At 39.9% G+C, this 17,705-nt stretch overlaps 2 protein-coding genes across 2 annotated transcripts; both read left to right on the top strand.

The window, feature by feature from the left end:
• Positions 1-816: 816 nt before the first annotated feature.
• Positions 817-5,792, top strand: LOC21401343 (uncharacterized protein At2g38710). Its single transcript, XM_010090509.2, has 5 exons — positions 817-1,143; positions 2,872-2,991; positions 4,119-4,233; positions 4,627-4,720; positions 5,231-5,792. Exons 1-5 carry the CDS (start codon positions 1,040-1,042, stop codon positions 5,425-5,427), a joined length of 630 nt encoding a protein of 209 aa, XP_010088811.1. The 5' UTR covers positions 817-1,039; the 3' UTR covers positions 5,428-5,792.
• A 1,839-nt stretch (positions 5,793-7,631) lies between these two features.
• On the top strand, positions 7,632-17,705 carry LOC21401342 (vesicle-associated membrane protein 727). The gene is made up of 6 exons (XM_024173456.1): positions 7,632-7,780; positions 8,286-8,529; positions 8,621-8,819; positions 8,915-9,035; positions 17,091-17,153; positions 17,249-17,705. Exons 2-6 carry the CDS (start codon positions 8,340-8,342, stop codon positions 17,390-17,392), a joined length of 717 nt encoding a protein of 238 aa, XP_024029224.1. The 5' UTR covers positions 7,632-7,780; positions 8,286-8,339; the 3' UTR covers positions 17,393-17,705.

Genomic DNA, 17,705 nt, shown 5'->3' with positions numbered 1-17,705 from the left:
TGAGTTTGAACTCGAGTTTGAGGCTAAACTCGAGCTCAAGTTTTCCCTTCAACTGGAGTTCATAAACTCAAACTCAAGTTAATGAACAATATTTTTTCCATTCTTAAAAATACCATAACTTTTTCGTTTTGATTCTGATTGAGATGATTTTTTTTCCTATGCGTTCACAATGAAAAGACGAATAAAACCCCACCATATATCTTATTAAAATTTTTCATCACCATTGAGTTTTTATTAACTATCTAAATAAAAATTTAAATTTTGATCCACCCAAATACAAACTCAAAAAGATTTTTAATTTAAATTATAACTCAAATATGCACATTCAAACACAAACTCAAGTTATAACTCAATCTCAACTCAAGATCATCACTCAAATCACCCTAACTCAAAAATACAAAAAATAGCCCCTAAATTATCAAATTCAAAAAAGTTTAGGAGAGTGTTCGTGGAAGACAGCTTTCTTTGAAATAGGTGCAGGAGCCAGGGGGTTCTTTTTATCAACGTGCCTATTAAAATTAGAAAAAGACCCAATTATGTGGTTATTTTTTTTCTCTCATTTCAAAGAAAATGAAAAATAAACTAAAATAGAATAACTTTAAATTAATAAATAAAGATAAAAAGACACATATGGAATCCCCAAAGAGGTCCCCACCTCCAAAAAGAAAGGGAAATTGTGCTTTTTTGTTGGGTTGTAATTACAAAGAAAAGTGATGGGTAATATGGGAAATGAAAAAATTGTGTTTTTTTCTTTTTTCAAATATACACGTATATTTAACGAGAAATGGAATGGAAAACACGAGAGAGAGAGAGAGAGAGAGAGAGAGAGGAAAGCTTCTTCTTCTTGTATCCTCAATTATTTGTTCTCCGAAGGAACCAACCTCTCTCTTTTCTTCTTTTTTGTGTATTTTTTTTCTTGTTTGTTTTCTTTACATTGAATTTGATTCGAAAAAACTTCAAAATTCTGATCAAATTGATCTGTCGTAGTAATAAAATAGTTTGGAGAATTCTCAGAAAACCCAAAAAGAAAGAAACGAAAATGGTGTCGGCGAAGAAGGAAATGGTGGTCTTCTGCTTCGATACCCTCGTCGCTTACTACAACAGCGAGGAGGCTCCTCCACCGGCCTTCGATGATGGTCAACAGTAATAATCTCTCTCTCTATCTCTCTCTCTCTCTCTCTATATATATATATATATATATATATCTATATATAGTAACACACACATGTATAGATGTTTACTCATGTGCCTTTCTTTGCATGTGTGGAATTTGGATGTCTTAACATCAGCTTTTGACTGATCATGATTCATTGAGCTCAAATTGTTTGAACCTTTTTCGTTTTTAATATTTCAATTTTTTTTTTCTGGGTTTCGTCTGAAATTGTTTGGATTGTGAGAAAAAGGTCTATGTTTTGAGTGGCCTTTTAAGGTTCTGAACAATTTTGGATTTCATGTATTGGGATTTCATTTTTTGAGGTTTTTATCATGTTTTGATGACTTTTCCCTCGGTCTTGTATTGGCTATACCGGGTTCCGTGGGTACCTAGGAAAGAACAAGGAGAGAGCAAGAAGAGTTCAAAGCTTTTTTATTTTTTCTAGGGGAGTTCAAGGCTTTTTATTTCTTGATAAATCCTCTTCTTTGTTTTGTTTAATGTTTTTGTTTTTGTTTTGTTTTGTTTTGTTTTTTGTTTTTTGTTTTTTTTCAATCATGCAATGTAATGATGTAAGCAATACTTTATACTATGTGAAGGTTAACTCGGCTCGCTTGAATCATGATATTTTTTGAAGCTCTGTGGAAATTTACATTTTTGGTTTTTTTTTTTTCTTGTTAATAACATTAGCTCTCTAGGAGGAATTTTAGGGTGATGGGCGAATAGAGGCGGTGTCTAACTCTATAAAAGTTGGAAGCGAAAATTTGCTTCTAGAGATTTGATGAGAAAGGCTTAATCTAGTTGGTTAATCTTTTTGCTATATTGTAATAAGAAGGGTTGTTATTCTTTTGTCAAATAAAGCAATAAGCTATTTGGAAATGGAAAAGCTGAATAAGGTTTGAAGAAATACTTTAACCTTTTAAGAAATTTGTTTCAAGGGAAATGCTAGCGAGGAATGTGGGCGTGTCAATAATTTCTAAACTTCGTTTCTTTTGGCTGTGAAGAAAGTTGTTTCTGGAAATGCTGTGCTTACTTGCTCTCTTAGTCCTCTTGTTACAATCACAGATTCACAGCTCTCTAGTTGTCGCTGGCAGATTGTCAACACGTGACAATTATGTCAATTTTCTACATATTCACTTTTTTTCTCTCTCACATTTTAAATAAAATTACTTGTTGTTCAATTCTTTAAGAAATTTGTTTCAAGGGAAAAGCTAGGGATTTTATTGGTTATGTCATTTTATGCTTTCGAATGCATTGGGTTTTGCGAATTTGATAAGTACAACAATATATATATATATATATATTTTTTTTTCACTTGCAAATATCGTTTCATCTATCCCACTGACGACATTGAGTTCTTATTGTCTCCATAACAACATATTTTCTTTTCTACACTATTTGGGATATGATCCTCTTTATTTGTCTTTTGATTGTTTTTTCGTCACTGCATTGCCCGAGTCTGCGTTCAGTTTAACTCTTCATTTTTTCTAATTATATGCCTTATTTACTTCAGTCCCTTTACTCTTTAGTACTTTATGTATCCGGTCAAAGTGCAATATATGTTTTGCCTTTTCAGGTTATCTTTCACTGTGTATATTTCAACTTTTTTAACTTGAGTTCTGGCTCAGGAAGAAGCCATGAAGACAAAAACATAAAGCTTTATATTTTGCCTACGATAATCCTTTAATCTGCTTATCTGATAATAATTCTACTCGTCTTAGCCCATTGTTTGTCACTTGGAAAAAAGCTGTGAATGGTGGGGAGCCTCGTTTGCGTGGATGTATTGGAACTCTGGAAGCTCGTTGGTTGATTAATGGCTTCAAGGATTATGCTCTAAACAGGTATCATTATGTCTTATTGGGATGATCAGATCATGGAAGTTCATGTATCTGCATGCTTACTTCCTTTTTCGTTTTATTTCCGAATTTTGACCATACCACACGCACAACAAAATGAGAAATGATGGTTGATGTATCTGAAACCAGTTGCTGTTTCAGGAAAATGAAGACCCTTGTGGAAAAGAAACAATAAATATATAAACAAAGGATAAGGAATGAGAGCTTAGCATAATCTTCCTGTGAGTTACAGTTGGGCACAATAATATATAGGACATGAGGCCAAGATTCTTATCATCATACCATTTCAATTTTGCATTAGTTGTTTAAGTTGTCTTGGTTTGGGATTATTCATAATTGTGGACCATGAAACAATCGCATTTGTCACTATTATCTGGCTTTTGGATTTGTTTTTTTTTTTTTTTTACTTTCAAGTACAGTGTAGTATATTCCTAGTATCCTTTCTGTTTTGTCATGGCATGGCTGTTTACCTTTCATTGTATTTATGAACTAATACAATCCAATCTTACACCTCCTGCCTGCTCCTAGCAAAAAATAAATTGATAAGATAAGAAATGTAAAGAAGCACCTCTTGGCTATTGGATGCAAATTCACTTACCTAAGTTTAACATGAGGTGGTGAGTGGACTCAAAAGTTCCAATCTAAGCATGAATGCCTAGATTTGACATTTATTCGTATGAATGCTTTCAAATCATATATTTACATATGAGTGCGATATTTGACACATTCACATTAGTTTGAGGAATTGGAGTATTGGTCTAGATTTCGCACTTATTTACAGGATTGTCTTTAAATCATCTATATTCCAATCCAAGCATGAGTTTGTTAACTTAAGTTTGGTATAGTGTCACTAATTGTACTAGCATGTCATCTCCTCCTCATTCTTTCAAATAATAGCTCTGCCAAAAGAGATGAAAATATCCTAATGAAACTAATTTAACATTGGTTGTGAACTTGGTTCCCCCGTTATTCTGAATGCCATGCAGTTTAGGGCCTTGCTTCTGCTATTTTCTTGTAGGAATTTACATTTCTTTTTCAGTCATCCTTTATCTGAGGTTCCCATGAAGTTAGCTTCTGTTTTAATTTCTGTTTCTTGTTTGTATATTTTGCAGTGCTTTGAGGGATCGTAGGTTTCCCCCGATACAACCAAAAGAATTGCCTTCTTTGGAGTGTACAGTGTCCATTCTTACTGATTATGAAACTGCTAACAACCATCTTGACTGGGAGGTATGTATCTTTTAATCTTTCCAACTTTTAGGCACTTTAGGATTCTCTTACATATTCTAACTGGTAACCATTTCTAAGCTTTTAGTAGCTAGATCTCCAATTATATCTGTGGGCTTGGAATTCTTATACTTGAAATTTGAAGCTCCTCTATAGTTGGTTCCTCACATGTTTTTCTATTGCTACATTTAGAGTTTAAGAACTCCGGGCGGTTGGTGGTCGTCATTGTTATGTAGTCTCACAATGAATCAGTCTTCATATTTAACTTAAGTAATAATCCATATGAAACCATGGTCATAAGATATAGCCTATAGGATACTTTATTAGTTTATGCTTTCATGTACATAATGTCTAGTTTTCTTCCTTGTATCTTACCATTGTGCGTTCCTTTTGCAGGTTGGGAAACATGGTATAATAATTGAGTTTACTGATCCTGATTATAATACAAGGCGCAGCGCCACATATTTGCCTGAGGTAGCTGCGCATGAAGGTAATTCATTCTACTCTTTATGACCTACCAAAACCGCGAATGTCATTGCATGTATAAATATTTGTGAAGTAAAGTGGGAGTGTAAGAGTGGGGAATGGAAGTGTTTCCGCCTTTTCAACAAGTCAATGATAGTAACCATGAGCATTTTCAAAATATTAGCACAAATTATGCACTTACTGGTTCTGTCTTCCTTGTCATTGACACTGAGGGATGAAATTAGAGTCGGGAATTCGTTGTAGAAGCCGTGTTTAATCATTTCATGGGATTTTTAAATCGCTTTGTGATCACTGATGAGTCAATTAACTCGCAGTTATACTGCAAATCTGCTTACTAATTCTCATAGTCGCTCACATCCACTAGCACATTCAAACTCAAATCATAGTCGGAAGTTCCATCGGCTGCTAGTCGGAGGTTTTATTCCGGGTCCAAGTGATTATCTACTTTCATGTAATGTCTGTAAAATTTTTTGGCTGATAAGTTGTCGCATGTCATCTAATTCTTCCGTTTTAGGTTGGACAAAAATCGAGGCAATCGACTCGTTGATGCGGAAAGCAGGGTACAACGGGACCATCACCGAGTCAGTCCGGAAGAGGATAAGGCTGACCCGTTACCAGAGCACATTGTACACTATGCGCTATAGTGACTATGTTTCCTACGTCAAGACGACCAGGGGTGCAGCTCCATCTATTGTTGGGAGCAAGCCCTGAAAACCATTGATTTCGCCAAACCGCTTTCTCCAAGTCCAGAAAGCTAGTTTGGCCTTGAAAAAAGAAAAAAATAAAAAGAAGAAAAACATTTATTTAAATTAAAAAGAAACATCTGGGTTGGAATGGATTAATTTCCTAGTTGTTTCAGCCCTTGAATGCTTTTAGTGATTGTTGTAACCTGTTCATATCATTCTTCAAATTCATTTGATTTTGAAGAAAAAAACTGAAAACCACAGGCTGATCAGCTAAAGGTTTCTCTGTCTTGGCTACCACAAGACATTCATGTTCTGCAGCTTCTCGGGGAGGCTGTACTATGTTAAACTTAATTTCTGATTCATGATTATCATGGATTATTAATCTGCCCATATTGTGCTTTGTCTTCATCTCAATTGGAGTTGACACTAGTTCTCCTATTTAGCTTAGTTGTGTTCTTGCCTGATAGATTTTTCGCTTCTGCCCGGGGCCGAGTTTACTGAAATTCAGTGATCTGGTGGTGAGACTTGGCTTACTATTTGAGCTCCTCTCGTTTCACAATTCAAATTTTTTATTTTAGTATTTTCTCTCATAAAAATTTAAATTTAACTTTTTTATTATAGTGTTTTTTTTTTTCACATAAATTTATTTTTGAACTCAAGTTCTCTACTTGAAAGATCTTACTGTGAACCATAAAATAGATCAAAGTTCTTGGTCTTGTTGTCACTTGAAAGATCATAAGTGAACCATATAGATCAAAGTAATTTCATTGGAAAGGAAAGAATTATTTTCTTTTCAAGTAGAATCTGTAGAAAGTGGGTTAATGTGAATGCATTCACAGGGAGAAAAAAGAACCGATATAAATAATATGAGTTTAATTTTGAATTGTTTTATGGGACTTTTTTTGGTAAGTCACTGGTAAGTTAGATTTTTTGTCTATCATATTTGTATAAAATTACGTAAAAATTAAAAAGTATACAAATTCAACAATAGGCTGACCCGCCCAGTGCTTGCACCGATTTGCCCGTGGCAGCCACGCCACTGGGGGTGGGGCAACCACAAGGAAGGTGGCAACAAGGAAGATACAAAAAAAAAAAAGCACAAAAAAAATAAAAAAACGGAGAGAGAGAGAGAATAAGAAAAAATTAATTGATGAAATAATCTATATTGGTTTATCCTTAAATTGATGATTGATTTTGGTTCATTACTAATTTACTAATGTTTATTAGTGGTTTTTTTTGCTAAAAAAATGTTTATTAGTTTTGCTAAAAAATGTTTATTAGTGGTTTACTAAAGAAAAGTGCTGTTTTTTTCAATAAAAACGCCATGTTTTTAATTAAGAAGATTACAGAAAAAAGTATGCTTTTAGTTTTACCAAAAGAAAAACTTTGGGTTTTAACCAAAAGGGAAACATAAAGGCGCGTTTGGAACTCGTTCTAAAATGATTTTATTTTTTGTATGAAAATGAAAACGAAAACGTTTTCAATATCAGTCAGAAATCATTTTTAAAAATGTGTTTGATAGTTTTATCAAGAAATTATTTTCAGTGTAAAAAAACTCATTAACGTCTCTCTCTCTCTTTGCTTGAGAGAGGAGAAAACGAAAACAAAAAATGAAAAACGACTAAAAGTCGTTTTTCATTTCTCTCTCATTTTACACTAAATCAAAAAATCGTTTTCATTTTTATTTTTTGTCTTTATTACGCCAAATGCCGTTTTAGAAACGTTTTCATTTTTTCTTCTTCAAAAAATGTGAAAAATAAAAATATGATCAATTCCAAACACGATCAAAATAACTAATTTGTGTTTCTTAAAACGCAGACCTCAATTGTTATTGAAGTTATTCTTTCTTTTTTTTCCACTTTTTGTCCATTATATTTTAGTGTTATTTAAGAAAGTTTTTATTTATTTTTATTTTTTTAAGTTTTGATCGGTACATTTTTAAATTTTACGGTCAATAGATTACAAAAATGCTCAAAATGTCTTTAAGAGAAAGAAAAAAATAACAAAAAAATTCCTAAAAAAATAAACAAAATGGAACAAAGGTATACAATTTTTTTTGCTCATTTATATTTCTTTTCTAATTTTTAACTTTTGTATAACACTAAAAATAAAAACACTTTAGCGAAAAAATAAAAACTTTATAATAATTTTTAGGGTATTTTGGTCACGACAAACAAATAATAAAAAAGAAAAACAAGAAAAACGCCTAGACCACGTCGCCATCGCTATCGGAGTAATAACTCATCTCAAGTCTTTCACACGAAGCAACCTTCCCCATTTCTCACCGGATTTCTTCTTCATCTTCACTTTCTCTCTCTTTTTCTTTCCATTTTCCTTCTCACTCTTCGATTTCCTCCATCGATCTGCGCGTTTTCAAGGTAATTCCTTTCCTTTTTTTTGATCTATCGTGTTAGAAAAACTTTCTATAATTTCTGCAGAATTTGAGAAAGGTATTTAGGTTTTTCTTTCTGTTATCTTGGTGCTTCTGTTTGGTTGCTGAGAAATTGAACGAACAAGACAAAAGAAAAACTTAAATTTAACTTCAATTTACCTCTCTGCTTCTTTTATTCGGGATTTTAAAAAGATAAAAACAATGCGCAACAAATGAAATTGGATGTTTGGTTTCGTCGCGTTCAGTGAATCGGAGCTAATTTATTTATTTTTCCTTCGATTTTTTTTCCTTTCTTGACTACCAAACGGAAAGTTAGAGGATTAGTTCATTGCACGTGGCAAATTGTTAAATTCCTTTCTGCTCGAATCTGGCGCATATTTATGCGTCTTGTTAAATTTGATACTGGGTTTTATCGTGTTACTTATTATGCATTTATATTGTTATTAAGGATATAATTATTAATATATTACTATTGTTGCATTTTGAGACAGAGAGAGAGAGAGAGAGTTTCTGTTTGTTGAACGCATTTGTGGTGAAATCTAAGGATGAGTCACAAAGGGTTAATATATAGCTTTGTTGCAAAAGGAACTGTCGTTTTGGCAGAACATACATCTTTCTCAGGAAACTTCAGTACCATTGCTGTTCAATGCTTGCAGAAGCTTCAGTCGAATAGCAGCAAGTACACGTATTCGTGTGATGGATACACTTTTAACTTCCTTATCGACAATGCCTTTGGTATTTACTCTTTTTCTTTTTGATATACTTTAAAAAAAAATTTCAATTTGATTGTGGCATGAATGGTTGAAGATAATTGTTGCGGGTGCAGTTTTTCTTGTTGTTGCAGATGAATCAACTGGAAGGAGTGTGCCTTTTGTGTTTCTTGAGCGAGTGAAGGATGATTTTAGACAGCGTTATGGCGGGGGCATTAAAGAAGAAGGTCCGCATCCTCTTGCTGATGATGATGAGGACGATGACTTGTTTGAAGACCGATTCAGCATTGCATACAATCTTGATAGAGAATTTGGGTGTGTATATGGATATCACTGTTGAATATTTATGTATTCTTTCTTGCAATGTTGTAACACGCATTAGCACTTAACGTTGTGCTTTATTCTGACAGGCCAAGGCTTAAGGAGCACATGCAATATTGTATGGAGCATCCAGAAGAAATGAGCAAGCTTTCCAAATTAAAGGCTCAAATTAGTGAGGTCAAGGGAATTATGATGGACAATATTGAAAAGGTATTCTTTCTTTGATTCCCAATTGATTCAGATAACCTAAACATTTAATTTTTGATATTAAAAGACATCTTTCGCTTGGTTCTAGTCTGTTTTAGGGATCTAGATAGTTTGTTTGCGTATTCCTTGATCTTTATGTGATTCTGGATCAATGTAGATAGAAACATTATATTTTCCTTGGAGTTTTTGTTTGTCACAAAGATGCCAATTGCGAGAGATAGATTGTTGGTTATCAAGTAGAAAGCCTTAACTTTAACATGTTTTTAGAGAGCTTCTGATAGGAACCTGAAAACCACTTAACCAAACAAGAACTTAAAACAAAAGGGAAACAACGTGAATAACCAGAAAAAGGGTCTGGATCCTATTATTGATGGGAACGGCTCAATCGAACATTACAGCAAGAGCTCTCCTTCTACACCGGAGGAACAAAACGAAAGAAAGCAAAAGAAAATAAAGGCAAAGAACGAGGGATTTCGAGGACCCTCTACCTCCCAATTCTGACCCAGTAGTCTCCACAGATTTTCTCGATATCCCCTCCTTCCTTGTTTCCCCTTCTTATATTCTTCCCCAAGCCAGCTTCTCTAACAGAATTTGCCACCTCAGCACTGCCCTACCCTGCCTTGACTTCCACCCCAGCTATGCCCTTTTTACCCCTTCTAGAATAAGTACTTCGAGAGCAACCTTGTCCTCAAGGTTGAGGTGGGGAAACTGTTGACGGATGCCATCGAGCGGTTCCCATGTAGCTTCCTAATCGGGCAAATTCTTGCCAAGACACCAGGACCTCCACGCGATCCCGACCGCCAAAGGGAATGGTACGAGCGCGTAAAATGCCTGCAGGCTCCACAAGCAGCTCCAAGTCCTCCGAAAGCTGGGGAGGCAGAGGCTGACTTTTATACTCGCCCCCGCGAAACCTCTTCAACTGGGAGACATGGAAAACGGGATGGATATGAGCCGTGGCTGGAAGTTGGAGCCGATAAGCGACCTGTCCAATGCGCTCCAGAACAGGGAAAGGCCCATAAAAACGAGGAGAAAGTTTCTCATTCACCTTCCGCGCGAGAGACTTCAAGCGATATAGTCGGAGCTTAGAGTAACACAAGTTCACTTGGGGCAAAGATCACCTCACAACGACGAGCATCCGCCGACTTTTTCATTCGATTCTGAGCCACGAGCAAGTGTTCCTTGAGAGCGTCCAACATTTGATTGCAGAGCTGCAATTGAAGGTTCACATCTTCCACCACAGAAGGAGTGGCAGGCTGAACCGTCGGCACATCGTGGAAGTGGAGCAAGGTGGGTGGGTTCTGTCCATACACAATTTGGAATGGCGTTTGCGCAGTCAACGTGTTATAAGTTGTGTTAAACCAGAATTCCGCCCAAGGTAAGAACTGCACCCACTCTTTTGGTTTATCGGAAGCAAAACAGCGCAAGTAAGTCTCCAGGCACCGGTTAACGATCTCAGTTTGGCCGTCGGTTTTCGGGTGATACGAGGAACTGTGGTGCAGCCGAGTACCCTGCTGTTTGAAGAGTTCCCGCCAAAATAAACTCATAAAGACAGGGTCACGATCACTTACTATGGAGCGTGGTAGGCCGTGTAAGTGCACTATTTCCTGAATGAAGAGCTCCGCAACATGCTTGGTTGTAATGGGGTGAACAATTGGGCAGAAATGAGCATACTTTGAGAGGCGATCCACGACTACCAGAATTGTGTCCACACTTCTAACCCTCGGCAAACCTGAAATGAAGTCCATGGAGATGTCGTCCCAAACCTTATCCGAAATAGGCAGGGGCTGCAGCAGTCCTGCCGGGGAGAGGGCTTCATATTTGGACTTTTGGCATGTCTCGCAGTGAGCCACATAATCCTGGATCGTCTTTTTCATATCTGGCCAGAAAACATTCGCAGCCACGCGCTTATAGGTGCGGAAGAATCCCGAGTGGCCCCCAATGACCGAGTCGTGGAATTCCTGTAACAGCAGCGGAATCCAAATGGATTGGCGTGGCAAAACGAGCCTGCCCCGGAAGCAGAGTAGACCATTCTGTAGGCTGTACCCGAGGGGAACTTCCTTGTGCAGCTGTAATTGCGCAACCAGGCGAGCACAAGTAACGTCCTCGAGCTATTCAAGCCAGACTTTCTCCAAGTCAACAAGTCCCAGCATGGAGAAAGCCATCAGTTCCCGCGTAGGGGCCTCGTCACGGCGAGATAGGGCATCCGCAACCCGGTTGGAAGCGCCGGGTTTATATTGGACTTCAAAATCGTACCCCATCAATTTTGAAATCCAGCGGATGTGCTCTGGAGGAAGGAGACGCTGATCCAGTAGAAAGCGCAGACTTTGTTGGTCCGTGCGGACCACAAAGTGGCGGCCAAGAAGATAATGGCGCCACTTTTGGACTACTAGGACAATGGCCATGAGTTCCCGTTCATATACGGACTTCAACCGCGAGGTAGGTGACAACACCTTGCTAAAAAACGCTATTGGGCGGCCTTCCTGTAACAGGACAGCTCCAAGATCGGTCCTTGACGCGTCCGTCTCGACCACGAACGTCTTGGAGAAGTCTGGCATGGTCAAGACCGGCAGAGTAGTCATGGCCACTTTCAATTTCTCAAAGGCGTGAGAGGCTGCGTCAGTCCACGTGAAAGTACCCTTCTTCAAGAGGTCCGTAAGTGGCCGCGCAAGGGCCCCATACCCCTGTACAAACCTGCGATAGTAGCCGGTTAGGCCAAGAAATCCTCTAACTGCGCGGACGTTCTTGGGCTTCGGCCATGTGCGTATCGCAAGTATCTTGGTCGAGTCGGCCGAGACGCCATCCTTGGAAATGACATGCCCGAGGTACTCCAACTGTGGCTGTCCGAAGACACTTTCTCCAATTGGCGACGAGTTGCTCCTTCTGCAGAATATCCAAAACGGCAGTAAGGTGAGCCCTGTGTTCCTCCCAAGATCGACTATAAACTAATATGTCATCAAAGAAAACGAGGACGAATTTACGCAAGTATGGGCGGAACACCGTGTTCATCAAAGATTGAAACGTGGCCGGAGCGTTTGTCAACCCGAAGGGCATGACGAGGAACTCGTAATGCCCATCGTGTGTACGGAAGGCTGTTTTCTCCACATCGCCGTCGTGAACCCGGATTTGGTGGTATCCCGCTTTCAAGTTGAGCTTTGTAAATACTGTCGCCCCATGTAATTCATCCAAAAGCTCGTCGATGATCGGAATGGGGAATTTGTCGGGCACTGTGAGCTGGTTTAGGGCGTGGTAATCAACACAAAACCTCTAGCTTCCGTCTCGCTTCTTAACCAACAGAACCGGACTAGAATATGGACTGTTGCTCGGCCGGATTATGCCGAAGGAGAGCATTTCCGAGACCAAGCGTTCGATTTCCCCTTTCTGGACATGGGGATAACGGTAGGGGGGGATGCTCGGTGGTACGGCCCCTTCCCTCAACACAATGTGGTGGTCCGCCGCTCGATGGGGTGGCAGACTGGTCGGTAAGGAGAAAACCTCCTCATAAAGGGTCAAAACGTCAACCAACTCGGGTGGGTGTAGCAGCTCCGGGACAGCCGCCTCTTCTGCCGTGACTGCACTTAACTCGAGAAGTATGCCCAAATGTGTCAGAGTAAACTGCCGAGATAAGGCCCGGAAACTCACCGGGGTGCAACTCAGGGACGGGTCCCCCTTCCAACATACCCAGCCAGCCTTCAAGGTATACTTGGACCAATCGGCACGAACCTCACCTAAACGCCGAAGCCACGTTACACCCAAAACCACGTCGACGCTTCCTAGCTCGAAGGGAAAAAATTCTTCCACAATACAGAAACCATGCACCCACAAGTGTACGCCCTTACATACCCCTTGCTGCCTAAAATTCATTCCATTTCCCACCTGCACCCCATAACTCCTTGTCTCAGCGCATGGCAGGGCCAACTCGTCCACCACCTTTTTGGACAGAAAACTATGCAATGCCCCACTGTCAATGAGGACTACCACCTCTCGAGAACCCAGTCGCCCAAGGAACTTCATGGTATTGGAGGAGGTGAAGCCTAGCAGGGAATTAAGGGACAAATCCGCCGCCTCGTCCGGTAACCCCACCGGTTGCTCTGCCTCTTCGTCCTTCGCGTCCTCCGTCTCCAACTCGTCCCCTGCCACCATGAGGACTTGCAGTTGTCGGTTCTTACATCGATGCCCTGGCCCAAACTTCTCATCGCACCGAAAACAGAGCCCCTTGGCCCTCTGTGCCTGGATCTCGTCATCGTAGAGACGTCGGAACCCAGAGTCGCGGGTGACCGCCGACGCTTGAGCGAGCGCCGAGTCAGATTTTGCTCGGGGAAATGTTCCAGAATCCCTCGACACACTGGACTGAAGGGAGCTCTCAGAATAGGGGCCATTAATCTTAGCCTGGTCGGTAAAAGAATACCCTCGGCCCATTCCCTCCTGTTTCCACCCCCGGCCCATTTTCAGTTTTCTGAACTTATCTTGGGCCTCATTCCTATCTTCTATCTGCTGGGCTAAGTCCATTACCTCTTGTAAATTTATGGGCCTGGGCCTGTGCAATTTCACCTCGGCCCGTATATCTTCCCTCAGCCCATTCAGGAAGGCTCCTCGGAAAATTGACTCTGGCACACCTCTCAAAGTTGCTGCCAGCGTCTCGAAGGAGTCCCGATACTCTACAACCAGCCCCCCTTGTTTCAGCGACATCAGCCTCTCGGTGGGATCTCCTTCTTGGGCTTGGCTGAAGCGATGTAGCAGGGCGGCCCTAAAGTCCCTCCAAACGACAAATGGCTCCTGAGTCTCCGCCCACTGGAACCACCCTAAAGCCCGCCCTTCTAAGCAAACGGACGCTGCCATCACTTTCTCCTCCTCGACATCATTGATCGCGAAATACCTCTCAGTCCTGAACAACCATCCGTAAGGGTCCTCACCATGAAAAATCGGAAGCGCGAGCTTCTTTCCCCGGTGTTCCCCTCTCCTCCGTCTCACCGGCGACTCTGGCCGAAACTCACGGCCACGCTCTCTCTCTCTTGCTGCTCCACGAGGATCAAGGCCACGCTCCCCCCCGAAGTGTTGTCCTAGGAGCGCCTCCATGCGTTGGACCGCATCCTGAACTCGGCCCACCCGATCCGTGAGGATCGTCATATCCTCCTGCAACCTTGGTACCGGATCGACCATCGCACCCAGGAGACGCACCGCCTCGTTGAGGTGCTCCACGCGTCTTTCCACGGCGTCCTCGTGATTCTCAGTCCGTGGTTCCATCGGACGGTTCGCCATGGATCGTCCTGCTCTGATAGCAAGCTGATAGGAACTTGAAAACCACTTAACCAAACAAGAACTTAAAACAAAAGGGAAATAACGTGAATAACCAGAAAAAGGGTTTGGATCCTATTATTGATAGGAACGGCTCAATTGAGCATTACAGCAAGAGCTCTCCTTCTACACCGGAGGAACAAAATGAAAGAAAGCAAAAGAAAACAAAGGCAAAGAACGAGGGATTTCGAGGACCCTCCACCTCCCAATTCTGACCCAGTAGTCTCCACAGATTTTCTCGATATCCCCTCCTTCCTTGTTTCCCCCTCTTATATTCTTCCCCAAGCCAGCTTCTCTAACAGAATCCCCTAACAGAATTTGCCACCTCAGCACTGCCCTCCCCTGCCTTGACTTCCACCCCAGCTATGCCCTTTTTATCCCTTCTAGAATAAGTAAAGTTGATAGGAGGTCTAGGCGGGATCCTATCAGCTTCTCTGATAAATTAGTATTCCTGCTTTTGACTAGAACAAGATTAGGAAATGCTTTTTCTGGTTATATTCTTTTGGCAATGGTTCAGTTCTATAAATGTTGACAGCCTTTAAAGCAGGCTTGTTGTCATGATCTGAATATATTCCGTCACAGAAATACTGGATTAAGTGAGCATTGTGTCTCCATCGATCTTCCTGTAATCCTTCGCTTTTGTGAGAAACTGATGGAAAAAGAAGGGCTGTTGCTAGTTGGAAATAATTATTATTTAAATGAAACTAATGTAAACATCGTAGAAGGCTGAAGTCCTGGTTTCTAAATCCTAGGTTATTGTATATCTGGATTTGAACTGGATGAGATTGTGAAAAGACTTCCAGATATTCTTAGGACCATGAAATATGTATGAAGTATAAACTGAATTAACCGTTACGGTGGTAGTTGCTGTCATGCTGTGAGTATCTTTTGATGGAGAAATATGTGTATATCCAATATGCCTCGAATTCCTTACTAATTTTGTTCGTCTGGAAAGCACCAGAAAGGGAAAGATGTATCACCAATCTATGTTACATATTCTCTCACGTATTGCCACCTTCAATTTCTATTTGTATTCTTGTAAGAACTCGTTTATAATTCTTTGTTTCTTAGCTATCCTATTCTAGAGTATCTTAGTGTGGTCGCAGTCTAGTTACTCTCTTACCTTCTGTCTTATGTAGTATTTAATCTAGGTGGGGACTATATTAACTTTATTAATTGTCCGTTATAGAAGTATGTTTGTCGAAATTATTCAAGGCTCGTTGAGTTGGCATAGCAGTTCTCATTTGAAGCTGAAATCCTTTGTACTTCTTGAGCACAAAAGGAAAGAAGTAGAAACTGTTATTTCGTGTAGGTGCTCTTATCATTATGGATAAATGCTGATACCAAGTAATCGTTGGCTAGTTTAATATGGATGTTTCTTACTAAAACCAACATTTATCAACCACTAAATTAAAAAAATTACTTATAGCAGCTTTCACATGTATGGACATTTGAGGGACTGCCATTAGGTGCTCGCATTAAGCTATTAGCTTTTGGGTTTTAATGTTACTTGAAGTGCATTTACTTTTCGACCCTTGTCAATCAGAAAGATGGGGAGGCCTGAGAGGATGAAAATTAAATTGGACTTGTGAAGGACCAGTTCCATGGGATTTTATCCTAGGTTATGTCTTTTCTCTTTTTCTCGTAGAAAAAATCCTTGTGTTTGTGTTCATGTGCTAGGGAGGGGGAGGTTTGGAATATAATATTTGTTGAATTTCATAATGTAGGAGCATTTAGTTTAGGAAAACATGGGAAATGACCAGCTAGGATATTTGGCCATTTATAAAAGGCTAGGAACCTTTGTAGCAGAGTGTGTTAGTGATATTATGCATCAAGGAATTTTAGACCTTTTTTTTTGGAGTTGGGAGTGAATCCAAAATGTTGGAGTAGATGGTAAAAGCGGATGTTGCCTTGGAGATCTTCAAGAACCTGATCCTTTAAGACAGGACCTCCTGTGATAGTCGAAGGGTGAACGGAAGTTATGCCAAAAACCTAGTTGTTGGGTAAACGTAACAGATAGCAACTGAATTATTTAAAGGATTATTATCACCTATGCCTCTTGAACTTTGGGTCACCCCTACTTTGCCCCCTGAACTTTTGAAAATCTCCACTTTCTATTTGAAATTTTCATTAACTTTCACTTTGCCCCTTCCGTCCCAATTTCTGTTTAAAAGAGACGGAAAACGTCTCACGTGCACTCACATGCATGGTGTTTGAGGGTAAAATCGTAATTGAATTTTTGGTGCAAATCACCAAAAATTCAATGACGATTACGTGGGGGGTGACTTCAAAGTTCAGGGGGCGTAGGTGCAAATCACCAAAAGTTCAATTACGATTTTACCCTCAAACACCATGCACGTGAGTGCACTTGAGATGTTTTCTGTCTCTTTTGAACGGAAATCGGGACAGAAGAGGCAAAGTGGAAGTTCATGAAAGTTTAGGGTAGTAAAGTGGAGATTTTCAAAGTTCGGGGGTAAAGTGGGGGTGACCCCAAAGTTCAGTGGTCATAAGTGATAATCCAAGATTTAAATTATTTCAGCTTCAGTTGCTTGTTGCGTTTAATATTAGATGGTTCTCGTTTTCCATTTTAGTTATACCTGTCATAGTTTGTGAGACAGTGAAAGCAATGTTGTTCTCTATTGTCAATGGTACGACTTACAAGTAATTTTTCAATATCTTCCTGTAGCCAATCAGCCAAGCCATGAAACAATTTCATGGGCAGCTGTGAATTTATTTATTGCCTATCTAATCACCCTTCGTTTGCAGGTTTTGGACCGTGGTGAGAGGATCGAGCTTCTGGTGGACAAGACTGAAAATCTGCAGTTCCAGGTACTGCAAACTCTCTTGGTTCTGTGATTCTGAAGGTACAGCGATTTCATAATTTTTATGTGATTGTGAGGATTTTTTTACCGCTTTGTATCCAGGCTGACAGCTTCCAGAGGCAAGGAAGGCAACTGCGACGGAAGATGTGGCTGCAGAACCTCCAAATGAAGCTGATGATTTCGGGCGCAGTGCTCATCGTAATTGTCATTCTGTGGCTCATTGCTTGTGGAGGTTTCTCATGTTGATTGAATGGCAAAACTAAAATCGGTGATCTTTAGTACCTCTTTAGATGCTATGTTCTTCATTTGGTGTACAAAAGTGTTGCTGATCTTGTATATCAAAAACTCGTGCCAAATCTAGAAGCCTAGAACCTGTTCTACGCTGTAATTAAAACGTCCCTACTCCACTCCCTCTTGGTCTTGTCGCTGTTCTGTTTTCTAATTCAAAGAATTGTGGTCTTATGGGCATTTCTTCTGTTGTTTGTACAAGAGAATAAAATTACTCTTATGGGGGTATTTAGTACGAAGATTCGAGACATGGTTTGAATCATGATTCATG

This window comes from Morus notabilis, unplaced genomic scaffold (genome assembly GCF_000414095.1).
Source record: "Morus notabilis unplaced genomic scaffold, ASM41409v2 Scaffold521, whole genome shotgun sequence".
Taxonomy (NCBI): Eukaryota; Viridiplantae; Streptophyta; class Magnoliopsida; order Rosales; family Moraceae; genus Morus; species Morus notabilis.
This window is presented reverse-complemented; position numbering and strand designations above follow the sequence as displayed.